Below are 18,957 nucleotides of genomic sequence, written 5' to 3' on the forward strand. Positions count from 1 at the left end.
AAAACAGAAAGAGAAACTGCAGTTTGCCAGAAATTGGTTATTTACTTATTGATTTATTTTATTCATTTTAGAAAAAATGTGTTCATATCTGTGGGTTTTAAACGATATTGCAGTTGCTCGATCAATTTTTGACTCCCACTGCCCAATCGATTTTTGATACGTATCTAATATCTTTTTCGTCTCTGATTTTTATAAATGCAAAATGTAATTTTTTTCTATGTTCTAATTTATATCTTAGGTCATAATTTGGATTAAAATATTTAAATATTTGTCTGTCAGCCGAACATTGTAACTTTTAACCCTTTCAGGACATTAAAAGATGCATAGTTGCTCTTAAAAAAAAAGTAATCAAATAAAACAAATTCTTAATTATAATATGGTCCCAAAAATATTAATAGAACTCAGTTTTGTGTGATTTTGAAATCAACAATATATTTTACCTAATGCAAAGTTTCTCTTTATAGTAACTTAGTTTTTGGAGTTATTAGGCATGTATATGGAGAGAAAAAAGACTCACTCCAATTTGTGGGTGCAAAATTGTTGATTTGTGCATAACTTTGGATTTGTGCGTGCGTATTCTTGATTTGTGACTAATGTAATACTTTTTGTGCATAAGTAAAAACAATAACAAAATATAAAAAGTACAAAATAAAATGTACACTTGCTCAAATTCAAATTACAACAGCTTGAAACTAATTACACATGCAAAACTTTTAAAATTACTCACAAACCACCTCTCACGCACTCACATAACAACAGATACGCACGGATCTTTGGTGAGACTCAATTCAAGTCTCACAAATTTGTGTATAGGTGATGCGTTCAAGTACTACTAGATTAGAGTTTTCTTATCAGCTATTTTGAACTTAATATCTGGTGAAACTTGAAATTTTCCCACTTTTTTAAACAGATATTCCTGATAATTAATATAAAAAAGTCTGAACAAGCATTTTTAAAACACTTATGCCTTTAAAAATAAAAATATTTTGTAGAAAAGAGTGTTTTTAATCTGCAGCAGCTCCCCTGACAGTGCCTCCAAGATGGAGCTCTGTTACAGAAAGAAAGTGCTCTTTTCAGGAAAATATTTCCATTTCTAAAGGGATAAGTGGTTTAAAAACACTTACTTACACTTTTTCAAGTTAATTATGGGGAATATCTATTGAAGAAAGTGGGAAAATGTGAAGTTTCACCAGATATTATTCACAATCTAAGTTCAAACAACTTATAAGAAAACTCTGATAAACGAGCATTCTAGTAGTACCTGAACGCATCACTCAGGGATGAATCAATGAGACGTGAAAACAGTCTCACCAAAGATTTGTGCGTAACTGCTGTTTCGCAAGTGCGTAAGAAGTGATTTTTAAAGTTTTGGATGTGTAATTAGTTTCAAGCTGTTATAATTTTAATTTGTATTTGTGTAAATTGTGTTTTGTACTTTTTCAAATTTCTTAATTTTCTTTTGTTATGCACAAAACTTATTATATGAGTTACAAATCAAGAATTACAAACGCAAAAATCCAAAGTCAGGCAAAAATCCTAAATTACGCACGCACAAATCAAGAATACACACACGCACAGATCGGAGTGAGTCTATTTTCTCTCCATACCTTTAACTCAGATAATCACAAAGGATTGTGATCAGGAAAAGGTTCAGGACATTTCAAATTTGAGGACAACCTGAAAAACTATGATTATTCAAGAAAAATACCCTTATTACCACAAAAATAATCTTTTAAAATGTGTTTCTGGAGCCAAAAGTGCATGAATACACCTGCACTGCTTCCAGGTTAAATGAGACTTATTTTGCTTTTCCAAACACACCATCACCACTTCTGTTACAAAAATCTTAGAATATGTGAGAAGAAAGCAGATAAGTAGCAGCAGCCTCTCATTACTTTAAATTAATTGCTGAATTAATCTAAAAATCATGAAAATTGGCAACAAACGACAAAAAGCTTAATGGAAATGTTTCTGAAATGCAGAAATAGAGTTGCACTGAGCAATAAAAGTCAAAGTGAATTTAGTGTGGCCCATTTCAGATTTTACTAACATAGTTGGGTAGATTCATTCAGTTTTCACATTTAAATATTTGTTTAAAGCTTTGTTGCCTTTGAATGTGTCGTTCAGATAAGTCTGAAACCTTCTTCTCTGAGCCTGACCTTGCACTGGGAGCTCCTGCTGCTCAGTAAGGGTCCGATCATGCGGGCGGTGTCACTGATTCCTTGTGGAAAAGAGCTCTCCAGGTAGAGGTAGTGTCCAGACGGGTCTCTGAGGGTGTGGTCATTGGACGGCCCGGTTCCAACCGTCGGGGTGCTGCCCGCCTTTATCAGCCAGTCAAAGTCATCCTCCCGGCACTGGAGCCAGGAACAGAGGTCGAACTCAAAGTTGCAGCGTCCACTGAAGCCCTCTGAAAGATTGCAACGCACAAAAGAAAGCAATCAGTCGAGGCTATTTGGTTGTAATCAACTTTAATCGGGCCTGTGAGAGGGTCTCACTGCAGATGTAGGGGTCTTCATCTGAATTGTCCCCACAGTGGTTGATGAAGTCACACAAGTTGTCCTGAGGGATACAGTGACCGTTCGCACAGGCGTACATCTCTGGTGAGCATGGCTGGTTTGAAGGAAGAGGAGGGGAGCAGTTCTGGAACCTGACGTCGTCTATCACCACATCCCCCATGTAGCTGATCCCTCGCTTAGCTCGCAATATCACCTGAAGGGAAACAACAAATGGGATCTTTTTCCTAAATCCAAAGAAATCGGTAAATATTGTGAGAAGAAACAAGACCGAAAATAATTAACAGATTGGACAAATTCTTTGTAGTGTTAGTGATTTTTTTGTCTTTGACAATAAACTCTTTAAACAGACAAACCTGAAAGTTGTTTTGTAACCCCAAAAACACAGCCCCTTGTCTCCATTTGTTGCCTTGGTTACCAGTCTGGGACCAAACCAAATCAGAAATGTTTCTGTGCCTCACTAAAACCTGAATATAAGAGAAAACCGTTGAGTTTGTGTCAAAAGATACACCAGGTAAAAACATCTTCCTCTCCCACCTGCAAGGAGCCCACAGTGAACCCGCTCATGTGGTACCAGAAGGTCAGGGTGCACAGTGGCCCCGTGGAAGAGATGACCGGCGTCTGGAGGTCGGTGCTTTGACCGTACGCACCGTTGGAGCTGTCTGCATACATGTACCAGCCCTCAGAGCTGTTTCTATTTGTGAAACAGAGAGAAAAAAGGAAATGTTATTTACTTCCAAGGTCTCAAACTGAGCCAAAGATAATTACTCGGTAATTGAGTCATTCATTTCTTTAGTTTCCTTTTCTGACAAGTGAAGTGTTTTTATCTATCAGAGACTGGATTTGGATTGAATTTTTTTTTTGTTTTTTTTGTTAAAGCAACAGAAATGTGTTTAAAACAGCTTTAGACTAAATGCACATTTTCATTTTGTTTTTATTACAACTTACAATTCAGGAGGAGTTTATCCAGATAAACTTTGTGTGAATCTAACGACAATACAGTTTAAAATCTAGCTTCTAATTGCTTGCTTTACAGCTGGACAGGACAATGAAAAAAACAAATACATTAATGTTTTAGCTATATATACTGAACACATTAGACCATGTTTCATATATACATTTTATTTTTCTAGTGAATTAATAAGTCCAGTCTTCATATTTCACAGTAATTGAGGATCTTGGACACAAAGACTTCTTTAAAGAGAACTAAGATTCAAAATATTGTGCAGATCTTTCCAATCTTCCAAGAAAAACTGTAGACGCCTAAACCAGCCAGATAAGATGTTCAGCAAAGTCCTACATGAAACACAAGCAATTCAAAAATTCAAATCATGTTCTGACTACTAGTAATGCAAATGTGTCCTCTGTAGAAGACATCTTTTACCCTGAATATCACCCAACCACTGCACACTACGGGATTCAAGACATTTGGGGCTTTTCAGAATTGGTGGGACTCTGGGAGTTGTAGTTTTTGGTCGATTTAAAAAAGTCGACCGTATTATATAAGCCTTGAAGGTTTAATAAAAGGTGTGGTTTAGTATTTTAATGAAAAAAATTCTCACTTTACACGACTATTAGGATGTGCCAATTGGTATTTTTGAGGCTTGAAGGTTTTAAGTGAATTAAATTAGCTTGACGTTTGCAACATTTGTAAAAAATAATAAAAATCTGTCTATATCTCCTGTAATTTAATACTTTTTTATTTGCTTTCTACAGACCACATACTTTTATTTTCATAAATAGATGCTGTATACAAGGATTTAAAAGCCAAACGCTTGCAGAAAATTAATTAGAAAAAGTTTTATGTATGTTTTTCGGCACGTAAAAGCTTAATCATACCGTCAAAACTTGCTATCAAAACGTTCAGCTTGCTCGGGACATTACTGCTTCTACTTTTAATATTCATATTCATGGTTTTTGAAATAGTGAACAAAATATGCCCCATAGGAAATAAATGAGAAATTATTAAAATTCTTCAAAAACATTGTGCACTTTGAAACCACAGTTTACAATAATTTTAAATTAATTTAGCATTAGTTCAATTAGCATTATGCTAGCTCATTTTGGTAATTTGGCATCTACTGAGGTTTTTTTTTTTAATCTAATTTGGAATTTATCAAATACTTATCTAATACTTAGCAACATGCTAACATTTTGGGCTAATTTGATATCCACTAAGGGTTTTTAAGCTTATTTGGAAATTAGACAATATTTTAAGGATTTTGGTTAATGTGTTTCCTAACAAGGTTTTTTAGGCTACTTTTAAGTTTACCTAATATTTTAGCAACAGGCTAATGTTTTTGACATAATTTACTGAGGATTTTTGGGCTATTTTGGAGTTTCGTTAGTCAATTTGCTAGTTATTTAGGCTAATTTGGCATCTAGTAAGGGTTTTTGAGCTAATTTGAGTTTAGCTAATATTTTTCCAAAACTGGTATGTATTGAGTATTTTTAAGCAAAGGTACAAAAAATGTTTCCAAAATTTAGGCCAACTTAAGCCCTCTGTCATAGTTATTTAACGAAATTTCAAGTCTTTTAGCAAATTTAGCATTTTGCAAATAGTTTTTTTGCATTACCACCAAATCCTCTCAGCAATTAGTTTAAATTACTTTAGCATTTTCAGCAAACAGCTTCATCATCTTGAGTGACCAGATTCAGCAAAAAGCATTGTTGCAGGTAATGCAACTTTTCTAGTAATGTTGTCCTACATCTTCTTTTAGTCAGTTGAATTTGGATGATATATTTATTGCTCATCCAGCTCAATTGATTTCCCTTCATACTAAAGCTCGTTATAGAAACAAACTCTATAAATAATGAAGAAAATCTAAAGAAAAATGTAAGATTAAACTGATTGATTGATCCAATATTTGAATAAAATGTTTATATATGAACATTTTCTCAGAGGATTTGCCTTCTAAAGACAAGAAACAATCATTTCTACCTTTGTGCTTAATAGCTATCAGCACACCGAACAGTAACTGCCTCAATGGTTTTCTTATTCCTCGAGCTTCTCTGCCTGTTCGTGTCTCCATTTTTTTTTCAAAGATCTGGCTCCCTTGGGGTTCAACTAGACAGAACCCCCCCTTCGATTTCACTGCTTTGTACAAATAAGCTGCTGTGCAAATGAGACGGAGAAGCTCCAGGCATATAATGGGGTAGAGAAGAAGATAATGTCTGCAATTTGACACGAGGGAAGAAATTACTTAAATTGCAGTGATCACAGGCTGCTGCTATTGTCTGCTCCATTAAATGAAGCCAAGATATGACAGTCAGATCAGTGTGAGGATGGCTTATGCCATTCTGGAAAATGTCTTAGTTTTGTTTTTCTTGCCCAAAGTGAAAAACAAAACAATAAAGACAGCTTGTTTACATAATTGTTATTCCTCATAATTCCTTGTTTTCTTCTCGTTTTTTAATCTTAAATTTTTTTGTACATTTGAGCTAATTAAGAGGCAAACAGAAAGTTTTAATCTATGTTTTCTAATAGTTAGCTGCTCATATCTCCCATTGGGCACACCCCCATAGGACACAGGTGGGCAGTGAGGATGTGTCCGAGGGGAGACATTTTCTAAGGAACAGCAGGATATACAAAACGAGGAAGAGGGTCCTGAGCGAGCGTGGTGGGAGAAGCAAGCGCCGGGCTTGGAGCAAACGCGGCAGGAGAAGCTCGAACAAGGCCCAACGCCAGCACAGCGATAGAAGCTGACTGCAGAGAAGCGTGGCGAAAGTAGCCAGAACCGGGTCGACAGTGGAGGAGCACTGCGGGAGAAGCCAATGCCGGGCCAACAGTGGAGAAGCGCGGCAGGAATTGCCAGCGACGAGCCGACAGCTGAGGAACTCGGCAGGAGAAGCCAGTGTCGGGCCGAGAGCAGAGGATTGCGGCTGAAGAAGCCAGCACTGGGTTGACAGCAAAGGAGCACTGCAGGAGAAACCAGCTCCGGGCTGATAGTGGAGGGGCGCGGTAGAAATAGCCAGCGCCGGGCCGACAGTGGAGGATCGCTGCGGGAGAAGTCAGTGCCGGGCCGACAGTGGAGGAGCGCGGCAGAAGTAGCCAGCGCTGGGCCGACAACAGAGGATCGCTGCGGGAGAAGCCAGTACTGGGCCGATAATGAAGGGGCACTGTGATAGAAGCCAGTGCTGCGCCGACAGTGGAAGAGCGCGGTAGAAATAGCCAACACCGGGCCGAAAGTGGAAAAGCACCGGGCCGGCAGGGGAGGAACGCTGTTGGAGGAGCCAGTGCCGGGCCAACAGTGGAAAAACACGGCACGAAAGCCAGCACCGGGCTGACAACGAAGGAGCCCTGCGGGAGAAGCCAGCGGCGGGCCAACAGTGGAGGAACTCAGCAGAAATAGCCAGTGCTGGGCCGACAGCGGAGAAGTGCGAAGGGAGAAGCCAGCGTTGAGCCAAGAGTGGCTCCAAGAATGGAGTACCTTCGTACAACCTTTTACAGAGTAAAGTGGTTCTGGTTGGAGATCGGTGCCAGGACTGATCTGAGAGGGGCTCCTTGGGAGTCGGGATAGACACATGCTAACTGGCAACGGAGGATCAGTTTAGCCAGGAGCCAGACAGCGGTCAGAGGGGGAGGTGACAGAACAAAGAGGGGTGTGGTTTTAACCCGCATTTCTTTAAACTAAGTACTGCTCTTTTGGCTTTTTATATTGTTTTTAGTTAACCCAGGAGGGATTGCTTAAGTCGCCAGAGCTGTTTTTGGATTACATACGCCTGTTTATTGTTTTAATAGCTGTGCGTTTAGTTTTTGTGGGTTTTAATAAACCTGGGGTTTTAGTCTCACAAACTGCTTGGATATTTTATTTGTTTTCTGACAGCTCCTCCAGGTTCCAACGAGAGACAGAGTGAAAACACATACAGCTACCTTCGCTCAATATAATAAACACATCTTTGCTTCCTTTTGAACTGTGGTCCCAAGAGTTCTATCCCAACTCAAATCCAAATCAAAGAAACCTGCGTGGCTACACATGCACTCACAGGGTGTGGTCAACAGCTGGGCGATGGTTTTGCTCTCCATAATGGATGGTTTTCCCTTGATTTGCTGCCCAGTGAAAGGCGTGGTTTAAGACTAAAGCATAGGTGATGATTTTCCAGCCACACGTGTTCCCATCTTCAAAATCACACCTTTCATCCACTGAGGAAACATAAAGTAAAATAAATACAGCAGAAAACACGATAATGAGAAACTTAAAAATAAGTGCTAAATATGTTACCACAGTTGGTTTCATCTGATCCATCAGAGCAGTCATGTTTGAAGTCACACACTTGACTCAGAGAAACACACTCCTTGTAGATGCCACACACAAACTCCCCTTCGGAGCAGCTATGGGGCAGGACCGTCGGGGCAGGGGTAGTCGCGTCTGGGATGACCAGGCTGGGAGGCAGTTTTCCTAAAACAGGAAATTACTGAAATATTCAAATTGAAAAAGTAGAAACTACCTTTTCCAAAAACATTCAACCATTTCAGTTTACCATCATAGAGTTCACAGTCGAGGAAAGAAAGGTCGTCAATGGCAATGTCTCCATTAAAATCATCTCCAACTGTTCCTACAATCAAAATCTGAAAGTATAAAAAGAAATTATGCTTTTTGTGTGCATTTGTTTTCATTTTATATTAGTTTAGTGCCCTCACTGTTAAAACAGATAATTTTCCATCTGAATTTACTGCTTATTTCCAAGGGTTCTTATCTATTTCTCTGTCGGCATCTTTCCTTTTTTTAAGTCAGAGAGTAAAGAAAAAGTCTGTCTGTCAAATCCGACTGATTGAAGACCAGCTACGGCTGAATATTCATCATCAATCTTTGTCTCTGAGGAGGGAAGCTTCTGAAAGGACTTTAATCTCACAATAAATACAGACTCTACAAACACTACTGCTGCACTGTGTTTAGTGAAAGCTTGAATTTATAAGTCAATCAATATTTTTGATTACCAGTACATGCAAAGGCTGATAACAATGCACAGCAGGAGGTGATGAAGAGGCGACACCATGACTTTCTGTTTAAAGCCCATTTACAGAAGAAGGTGGTTTTTAGTACACAAATAAAAGGTACATTTCAAAAAGGGATTATAAATTAGTTTTTTCTAGCTATTTTAATACATGTTACGATTAGTAGTTTCATTTTCTTTGACCTTTTTTTCAAAATTGCATTTTTACAAAAATTGTAAAAAATAATAAATCAAAGTATACGCCATTTACCATTTTACGACTTATATTTGGTTGAAATGAGAGCGTGTTTTGATGATGACATTAAACTAAATGGAATTGTAAATGTATATTCACATGAAAAATATTAAATCATGAATAATGATGCAGTTCATCCACTAATATACATAAATTATGAATAATGATCCACTAAAACACAATTTATAATATGGATTTAAAAACACTGCAAAATTATTGTAGCTTATCCTATGATTAGAACTTGTTTTTATTATTATTTCATATTTTATTTACAACATACCACTGATCTTTAACCCTGAATCACTCATGGGATCACATGTTTTACTTATTTTTAATTATTATTTTCATATTTTAGCTTTTGCACCAGGTTTCACTGCCAAAATATTCAAGAGACTCAGCATTTTTTAAATCAAATTTCCATTCTAACCTTTTTTATTTTCAATAATGAACAACAATTTCCATATGAGTGATTTATGTCTAAATAAAGCTGAACTTTTCCAATCAAATTAATAAATTCCTGCACAAAAACAAAATAATAACTGGTTTTTGGCAAAAAACAATATTTACTTTCAAGTGAAAAACAAAATTACTGGCTTTGATCAATTCATTTTTAAATCCTGCACTAACTTTTAACTCATTTAACTGTAGTTTCTGTGCAGATGTATGTGGTCATTTTTAATAAATATAGAAATTGATTTGATATTTTCAAACACAAAATAAAACAGTTAGACATAAAAACATTAAATAATAAAGTGCTTTAAAAAAGTGGGTGGAAGAAAACATGTTAATTCTCACTTATTTTATGCATTTTTACACTTTAACATGGATTATTATTAACATAACACAAAAGTATTAAAGAAAAAAATACTTAATTACAAGAAAAAGTATCTAAGTACCTAAAAAATAAGGCTTTCCTATCTTGTCCCATTAGGGTTCTAAACTTTCTAATCTATAGACTTATAAAATTTTCAGTTTGTATTTATTGTTACTTTTTATGAAATATTCCTCTACATTATTCCACAAATTCACCCTACAGACAGAATTGCACATAATATTTGTGTTGCTCTTACACTTGGAGATGATAAAAGAAAAAAGTCAAACAGCCAAATTGTAAATAACTGTTAGAAAAATAGCAGAGTCATAAATATAATTGATACTAATGTGGTATTTAAATTGTGTTAAAGTTGTGTACATTTCTTTAGATTTTGTCCAAATACCTGGAAGGGTTTGGCGCTCCGGAGATACAAAGTCTCCCTGTGCCACAGGTTTCCTTGATGTCCATATTTTTCCCAGAGCATCTCCCCGAGGCCTGTAGCCGTGGTCCTCAGATACACAGCCAGGCTGAACACCTGCAGGCCGAACATGTGGTAGTGGAAGCGGAAGACGCATTTCTTCTGACGTGAAGACTGGTAGGTGGGCTGAAACACCTGACTCAGCAGCACAGCTGTGTCCTTGAACTCCTGGGGTAAGGAGGACTCTATGAAGAGGTAGTGACCGTCACCGGTGCCCAGTGTGTGGTCCCTCAGGGGGCCCGTGTTCAAGGTGGGAGTGGGGCCACTGATACGAGCCCAGTCGAAGACATCTCCTCCACTCTGCTCCTGTTCCCAACTGCACAGCCCTTTTTCAAAGTCACACTGCAGCTCTGGAGCTGTGAGGAAACGAGAAACACTTTTTTCTCCTGATGTGTTCAAGAAATATTTATATTTCACCACACTTACAGCACCCCTCTTCGTCTGATCCGTCCCCACAGTCATCTAAAAGGTCACAAAGCTGCAGACGCTCCACACAAGCCCTCGTGTGCACACAGTGAAAATGTGTGTCAGCGGGGCACTCTGTGGCCGCAGGGGGCAGCGAGCAGTTATCAAAGCTGACGTCGTCCAGGGCAGAGATGCCGTCGAACACTCCCAGGCTTATTTTAGCCAGGCCGATCTGGAAGGGCTGCGTGATGCGTCCCAGCTGCACGGTGACCTGGTTCCAGCGTCTGCCCTGGTCATACAGCGTTGTCCAGATGACGTGGTGATTTTGAGCTCCCTCAAATCGAAGGTACATGTCAGCCGCTCCAACAGAAATACCTGAGTTATAATGCCTGAAGGGACATTACATTTATTTAATGTCTTTACTGCAAGAAAATATGGGTATAAGGCAAAATATGAGTTTTAAAAGCAAGAAAAAATTATTTTTTCTCATTTTTTTAAAAAGTTGTAAATTAAATATATTTTTTTTATATTTGTTTTAGTTTACAATTTGTATACATTCTGTTCCAGAGCTTAAACTAGCCTGTCTGAAATTATCACATGTTGCAGTTTCTCAAGTGGCCACTAGAGGCTGGTTTCAGAATGGAGCCACGAACCGCAATGATAAAAAGTTTGATTTTATAACAAAAACACATTGATGTTGTCATGGTTCCACCCTCAGTTACTACCCCTGACCACCAGAGGGAGCCCTTGCCAGAGTTTTAACCCTGCTGTCACCTTACTAAATCTCCCATCAGCCCCTGCCATGGCTTCCTGTCTGCACAGCTGGTTTCCATCATCATCAGTACCATCTTGCATTTAAACCCACCTCAGCCACTTCTTCAGTGCGAAGTCTTGTTTTTGCCTTGCAGGCAGTCTGAGCATTTTCTCTTGCTCCCAGTTTTGACCTTAGCCTAGTTTTGACTACGCCTCTGCTTTTTCCATGCCTTTCAAATTTTCTAAGCTCGCTAAATCCCTTTCAGGGTCACGGGGTTACCGGATGCTGGCTACTGTTTAGTGAAGACGGGATACACTCTGGACTACACGCCAGTCAGTCGCAGGGCATGGATATGTTAAATGTAAAAAGGAAAATTCTCAACATTTTACTCAAGTAAAATTAAGTTAAAAATCATTTATCTTCAAATCTCGATTGCAACATTCCTGATTAGCTGTGTTAATTAACAAGCATCAGCAATTACTGTAAGACTCTCACTTTTACAAATCAAATCAAACTTTATTTATAAAAAATGTTTTCCATGTATTCCAGCTCAAAGTGCTTTACAATTAAAACAAAATACAAAAAAACAATTAAAAAAATTACCCTCCCCTTAATTCACACATATACACCCCATACAAAACAAAAATCACAAACATATGATGCCCATATTTTGTTAGACTGTAGTACTTCTACAAGTTTGTAGATAAATCAGAAGAGCTTAAAAGGGTCTTATCTTTTTTGTTTATAGTGTATGTGTTGTTAAGACATTGGAAAAATGTGTGTTAGCTTGTTTTTACCCGCCAGGACACAGTTACTAAAAATGATCAGTTAACAAACAGAGAGCTGTAACGTTAATTATAAACTCAGCTGTGCGTGCAGGAACAGAAACAAAAAGCCTAAAAAATGAACAAAGTGAAACCAAAAAAGTACCGTAGAGGTGAGGAACAGATCTTAACACAGAGATAAATTTGAGCTTTTATGTAAAGATGTTTTTCAGAAAAATGAGTTGGACTCACCAGAATGTCACAGTGCAGCCAGAAGCTGTTTGCTGGAACCAGGGCCCCATGAGAAGAGCTTTTGGGTGAAGACTGCTGCTGTTTCTCAGTATAACCATGAAATGCCCTGCAGGTCAACAGATGAAACTAAACAAACTGTCAACAATTTTCTTACAAATTCTTCCTGTGATCAACCAGTGAAACAAAATCTAAAGTCTGTATTTATTTTAGTATTCGTAGTTTTAAAATGGTATTGATGTAAAACATTAAGCAAAAAAAGTATTATGAATACAGTTTATCCAAAATGTCCAAATTGACTTTAAAGTTTTGGGTAAATAAAGTTTTTAAGTTTGCTTAGTTATAGGACCTGAACATTATTTTTTTAAGATCAAACCTAAATGTTATTTAAATTGTCTATAATTTAATCAAAGTACAATTCTATTTTTTTTTTTACAACATATTGATGTAAATACTCATTTTGGTTCTTTTAAACCATGTTGAAAACTTATATATATTTTTTTTCAATGCATTCCTGTATAGAAGTCAACTCACAAATGATCATTTTTTTCTTAAATTGATCTTCCCTTCATAACAGAATTTTATGATTTTAGACAGAAAAAATAAAAATACAATAAAAACTAATGGATAGAATCAAATAAAGTCAGTCTGTTAAGGGTTTAGTTAATAATCTAATGGTACTAATAGATATTTAACTCTTTAACAATATAAAAAACATGAAAAATTCTCTATAGCTTTTAATGCAAATAATCAATATTTAATTTTTTTTTAAAGGGGTAATTTGATTAAATAAATTCAAACAGGTTTTATAAATACATCATTTCCAGTCATTTGCAGGTGTTTTGCAGTTTAAAATAACAACATTTCCACAATTATTATATAAAAAAAACAACAACAACAGATGGAGCTTGAATAGCATCACCCAGGAACAAGATTGTGTGTTAAATCTCTGCCTTAAGCAATCTCCACTGGAAGCAAGACTTCTAAAATAGATAGTGAGAAAATGGCTTCAGTTGCATAATTTTTGTGTGTTATTCATATATAACGCTTATCTCTCAGAAACACACATATTGTTGATTTTGCTCAAGGAGAAGCTGATTTAAGCTGCAGATATGAGGATCTTATCTTTCTTTTCAGTTGTTTTTTGCTAGACTCTGGATATGAACGTATACGTCTTATAGCGGGATTTGTGGTACGTTTGTTTTCTGCACCTTCAGTTGTGTTGGTTGTGTGGTCAGCTAGGGGCGGGTGGCTGTAGTAGTCTGGAGGCACATCTGCGGAGAAGCCTCTGATCCAGTCAAAGCCATCTCCGAGGGTAAGCTCATACCAGCCACACGGACCAGTCTCAAAGTCACACCTTGAAGCTGAGTAAAAAAAAAAAAGTTTGTGAGTTTAAGTTTGTTAAAAATAATATTTAATAATGAAGAAAAATGTGCTTCAAACCAAGAAGGCAGATTTCTTCACTTACTGAAGAATGTATGGAGAGAAAATAGACTCACCCCGATTTGTGCAAAATTGGGAATTTTTGTGAGTAGTTTTGATTTGTAACTCATACAATAAATTTTCTGCATAACTTTGTGTATTTGCAATTGTGTGTTCACATTTACAAAATCACAACAGCTTGAAACTAACTACACAAACCAATCTTTAAAAAGTGCGCACAGATCGCTTGTTACTCACACACAAAAGTGCATTTACACACAAATCTGATTTGAGACTGTTTTCATGCCTTCAAGATTCATCCGTAAGTGATGCGTTCAAATTCTGCTAGAATGCTGGGTCATTATGGTTTCTTATCAGATGTTTTGAACTTAGATTGTGAATATTATCTGTTGAAAACTTGACTTTCTTAAACAGATATGACCCCATGATTAAAACATAAAAGTCTAAATTTGTGTTTTTGAAACACTTAGCACTAAAATGAAATGAAATGCTGCACTTTCTCCGCTCTATGTGAGGATTGCGGAATTTGGTTTGTTTTTTGCTAGAGTTTTTGTCATGCTCTGTTTTTCCCTGTCAGTCTCACCATGTTCAGGCTAAATCATCCACAGATCTCTTCATTTAGTCAATCAACCTCAGTGTGTTTAAGTGTCAGGTTTTCAGTTCATCGTTGTCAGGTCATCTGTTCTGTTCAGTCACCATTTTTGTGTCTTCATGGGGTTTTGTCATATTTTGGTTAATTTATTAAATGCTTTGAGTTCTTGTCACCAAGCCCGGTCTCCTGTGTTTGGGTCCTCAACCACAATTTCTTGACACTCTACTGCAATCAGGCGGCGTGAGGTCCTCCTCGACTCCCAGAGCCAATAGAGTGCGTCATTTTTAAAATCCCGCTCTGATTATTTTTTTAACAAAAAAATAAATAAATTCCCAGTAGTATTTTAATTATGATTATGAAGTTTTTAACCAAAATCCCACAACCTAAATATATTAAAAAGCAATTTTTTCATGTTGATCTGAAGCCTCTGTTTCCAAAATCTCCTCTGAGGGGGCGTGGCTTTTGGAGCTGAGCTTACTACATTTGTTCTCTTTCATTAAAAAAAAAATGACACACATGTTAAAAACTCAAAAAACATAATTTTCATCTACTGGAAGATTTGTTTGTATGTAAATAGTCTCAAGCTGTTGTAGTTTCAAGTTGTACATGTATACATTGTATTTCTTTTTTTTTATTTTGTCATTTTTGTACATGAATACAAAATTGCAAGAACACAAAGCTGTGCACAAAATGTTTTGTATGAGTTACAAGCCAAGTATTACTCACAAATAAAATCCAAAGTTACGCACAAATCAAGTATTACATGCGCACACAAATTGGGGTGAGTCTATTTTCACTCCATAAGAATATCTGTATTTTGTCTTTTTCACAACTTAAACTGAAACCATAAGATTGAAGATTTCATCAGGCTGCCAGATAAACCAATCATCTATTCAGCCAAACTAACAAGTGAAATACAATGAAGAGTGAGTTTAGTATCAAAGCTCTTACGGCAGCTGGCTTCATCCTCTCCGTGGGTACAGTGTGGGGTGAAGTCACACACTTTTTTCCCCTCAATACAAACTCCATCATCGCAGGCAAACCATGAGGGTGGGCAGGGCGGTGTCACGACTGCCTTTACTACACACAAAATGACACATGATAAGTAAAAACAACTGGTGCTGTAGTAATCAGATAGAAGAGGATCAGATGACATTAAAGGCAGTTGTGAAAAATTAAAGTAAAAATCAATGTATTTTGTTAAAAAACCACTTATAAAGTGTGTAAAAAGATATATTTATTGTTCTATTTTCTCCAACTGCTTTGCATGATACACTCTTGATAGATCCATGCTATCATAGAATCACATCTACAGGTAAACAACAACATATGCACTTCTGAATCAAATAAAATATTGTTTGAAAGCTGAAGATCCTTCGTAGTCTGAATTTAGCCATTGCTTTGTTGTTTTATAGTCATTTCAAAGAAAGAAGTTAAACTAAACAAATTGGGAATATGCTTAATTTCATGTACCAAGAGGGTAAAATTCAATGTATTATTTGTGTCTCATTTTGGTGTCTTAAAAAGTGTAAGTTGCCCAAAGAGGGGCACCAGGTGGTGTGCAGGAAAGCTGCTCTATATTGGATCATTTATCAGAGATGCTCTTTAAAGAGACGCAGAAAAACAAGCTTTTATTCTTTAACAAAAATGACATTCGATTGATCAGCGTGACATTTTGCTTGATAACGATCTCTACAGAAGTGCATGTGGAGCGACGTGTTTGGAAGTTGAAGAGAATCTATTAAACAGCTTGATCAGCCATTTATTTATGGACAGAAAGCAGGAACATATTCCAGTATTGGATAAATGATTCTAGTTGTAAAAGTGCCTCAAATTATTGTGACAACTCTGCTGCTTGTTTGATCTTTGATATATCTGAGCGAGAATATCAGCGTCCGAGTCTCTCAGGTGCTGACAGCTCTGTATTTAGAGCAAGGACGGGAATAATTTAAATAATTCTGTTATCCATCATTCTAAGAGGTTTGATGCTTGAGCTCCTATTTATCACTTTTCGAACAAGTTCCTGCAGCTCTGTTTATGTGTGCTGATATTTCAAAATGTCAAGTATTCTGCGCGGTGAGATGTTATTAAGGAAGCAGTACCGAGAGTCACGCAGCCAGGACTGAAAGATAGGTCATCAATGGCCAAGAACTCAGAGGATTCACTGTCAGCAGATAGTTCCCCTCGAATTTCCACCTGTTAGAAAAATGGAAAAAGTCAAGAGCAATAACAGAGAGTGCATTTTTTTATTTATTTCTATCAACTGAAAGTCTATTGGTGATCCAGAACACCTCCTCTTGAGCTCAGGACTCTCTTAGATGAGCTGCATGACATGGAAAAAACACTTTTTAAAAAAAAAAAAAAATGCAGCTTTCTCAAGAGGATCTGGGTGCAGAAAACAACATGGCACCAAGATGGCGCCATAGCATCGTTAGCCGGAAGCTAATGGTTCAAACAAAGTTTAAGCTCTTACCCTAGAAAACACCAGAACCCGGTTATGGTTACCATTAGGAATCTTCTGCTATAGATGCCCCAATTCAGCTTCTGGCTAATGATGAGTTTAATGCTGTGTTTGGGCGCCATCTTGCCTGCAAGACCACGGAAATGCCCCCCTTGCTTTTGTGTTGGTTTTATCTCCATAGCAACCATTTTATTTTTTGGTGCTTTTGGGGTGACAAACATTACTATGTATTTTATAGAAGAATCTGTAAAAGTAAACTTTTAGATTTCCTTAGCAACGGACATTTTTTCTTATATGTTCATATCATATGTCATATTTCATTCAGCTTGAGCCAATGATTTTTTTTATGTTTAGAATATTCTGGTAAAAAAATGCGCTAGGAACAGGGAAACGCCACTTTTGAAAGTTTGCCACACTAATCTGCATACTCTACTCTAATTTCTAATTTTTGCCACAGTATGGCCACCAAGTTGTAGGTCCTGTGGGTGTAGTAGTCTTGTTATAGTTATTGTTTTAACATAAGGTAAACAGAAAATTGTTGACAAAAGAAACATTCTTCAAATTATTTTGGAAAATCATTGCTTTATTCGTTATTGTTAATAAGTGGGAAAAGAGAAAATTATTTAATTCATTTTTCTAAGAATAGACTGTCAAATTTATTGATTTATCTGTGATTGACTAGTCGGGTCTTGATATTAAAATAGCCGTTTAAAAATCATTACACATTCAATGGAAATTTGTACTTGTCATTTTGAATTGTTAGCTTAATTTTACAATGTTTTCGTTCAATTTTCCTTTAAAATAATTAATTCTGAGAGTTTTATTTGTTGATCGTTTTTCGATTGGTTTTGTCTGAGTTCACGAAGGGAAGACGTGCTGCTTTCGTTCGTTCATTATTACACTGGACTTGACTGAAGCAGCATCGTGTCTTGTGTGATTTCTTCACTATTCCCCTTTTCAGGGGCGTAACATGGGCCAACCCATAACTTCATAGCAACCATTTTATTTTTTGGTCTCCTGGTGGTGAAAAACATTTTTATGTCATTTTTATTAGAATCTGCAAAAATAAACTTTAGATTTCCTTAGCAACGGATATGTTTTGCTAACCACGCCCACATTCCTAATATCATGTTGCTTTCCAAATGAATTTGTTTTCTTTGAACAAAAAAGTCTTTCCTAACTCAATTTGGCATCACTTATAAACTGATACTCTTCACTGCTTCAGTGTTTGGTTTAGTCTATCCTTAAAACAGGAAGTAGTTTACTCAGACTAACGTCAGGAGGGACCACCATGTGACCACATCACACAACCTCAAAAATAGACTCACAGCAGGAGGAGAAGGTGAGGAAGTGAACTGCCCTGAAATTTGGAGGGCGACTAACGGCGAGTTTCACCGAACTCCAGATGGTCTTAAAGTCTCAAAGGTCTAGTGTGTCAAGGCCTTCATGCTGCATGTAAATAGTTTCTGCAGTGAAGCTCACCTTAAAGAGATTTACTGAAGCTTCCAGGAACTAATCATAACACATTTCTTATCCAGTCGTTATGAGTTGTGTTACAAAGACCTCCTAATAGGACCGGAGTGTTCCCAAAAACTGCAGTAATGTATTCTAAAAATAATTTTAAAAAAGGCATAATGGTTTCACATTATTTTTGTAATGGTGCCAAAATGGAGAAGGAGCATAAATCACCATGAGAGCCTTTTATTTTGCATTAGTTGTTTTTTTTCTTCCTATAACAAATAAAAAGGGAGAAAAATGATCTTTTCAAAAAACTGAGTTTGAACAGATCTGATTTTATTGCTTCATTAAGTTTTTCTTTTAACCTTTAATCTAAAAAGTTGTATTTTCCTTTTTTTACCACAACAGATTCTGCTAAATCATTACAGACCTGAAAACTGTTACTGCTGCTTAATTCAAATCCCGTCTGCAGCCACGTTTCTGCCTGATGAGGAGCAGAAAGTTTCCAGATTTCTGTCCTCTGAGCCCCTGAACCGTGTTGAATCCAGACTTGAAGACGTCCGTGAGCTCCCCGAACATAATGGTAGAAATGGATCTGGGGAAATAAAACAATTTCACATTTGTTGAATTAAACAAATCTGTAATATCCGTTGATGAATTACCTGGCAGCTTTTAGTAGGCAGGAAGACAAAACTGCTAAGAGTTGCAGAGGTTGTTGCTCCTTCAATGGGTGAAAGGGTCAGAAAAAATCCTGAAGAGATAAAATTAACACATAAAAAATGTATTTTCTTGTATTGTTCAGTTTTAAGAGAATGAGCTGCACTGACCTGACTTGT

General features: G+C 36.9%; 1 protein-coding gene across 1 annotated transcript in view; it reads right to left on the minus strand.

The window, feature by feature from the left end:
• The window catches only part of malrd1 (MAM and LDL receptor class A domain containing 1), a 55,351-nt gene that overhangs the window by 33,389 nt on the left and 3,005 nt on the right, over positions 1-18,957 (minus strand). Inside the window, exons 3-17 of the mRNA XM_036217416.1 lie at positions 18,784-18,872; positions 18,552-18,716; positions 16,305-16,398; positions 15,154-15,282; positions 13,379-13,531; positions 12,171-12,276; positions 10,422-10,789; positions 9,921-10,351; positions 7,995-8,082; positions 7,736-7,912; positions 7,500-7,656; positions 3,051-3,207; positions 2,870-2,980; positions 2,496-2,709; positions 2,160-2,407 (exon numbers count right to left, since the gene is read on the minus strand). Coding sequence (XP_036073309.1) covers positions 2,160-2,407; positions 2,496-2,709; positions 2,870-2,980; positions 3,051-3,207; positions 7,500-7,656; positions 7,736-7,912; positions 7,995-8,082; positions 9,921-10,351; positions 10,422-10,789; positions 12,171-12,276; positions 13,379-13,531; positions 15,154-15,282; positions 16,305-16,398; positions 18,552-18,716; positions 18,784-18,872 — 2,687 coding nt within the window. The remainder of the gene's footprint in view (positions 1-2,159; positions 2,408-2,495; positions 2,710-2,869; positions 2,981-3,050; positions 3,208-7,499; positions 7,657-7,735; positions 7,913-7,994; positions 8,083-9,920; positions 10,352-10,421; positions 10,790-12,170; positions 12,277-13,378; positions 13,532-15,153; positions 15,283-16,304; positions 16,399-18,551; positions 18,717-18,783; positions 18,873-18,957) is intronic.

The sequence above is a fragment of the Oryzias melastigma genome, linkage group LG20 (assembly GCF_002922805.2).
Source record: "Oryzias melastigma strain HK-1 linkage group LG20, ASM292280v2, whole genome shotgun sequence".
Taxonomy (NCBI): domain Eukaryota; kingdom Metazoa; phylum Chordata; class Actinopteri; order Beloniformes; family Adrianichthyidae; genus Oryzias; species Oryzias melastigma.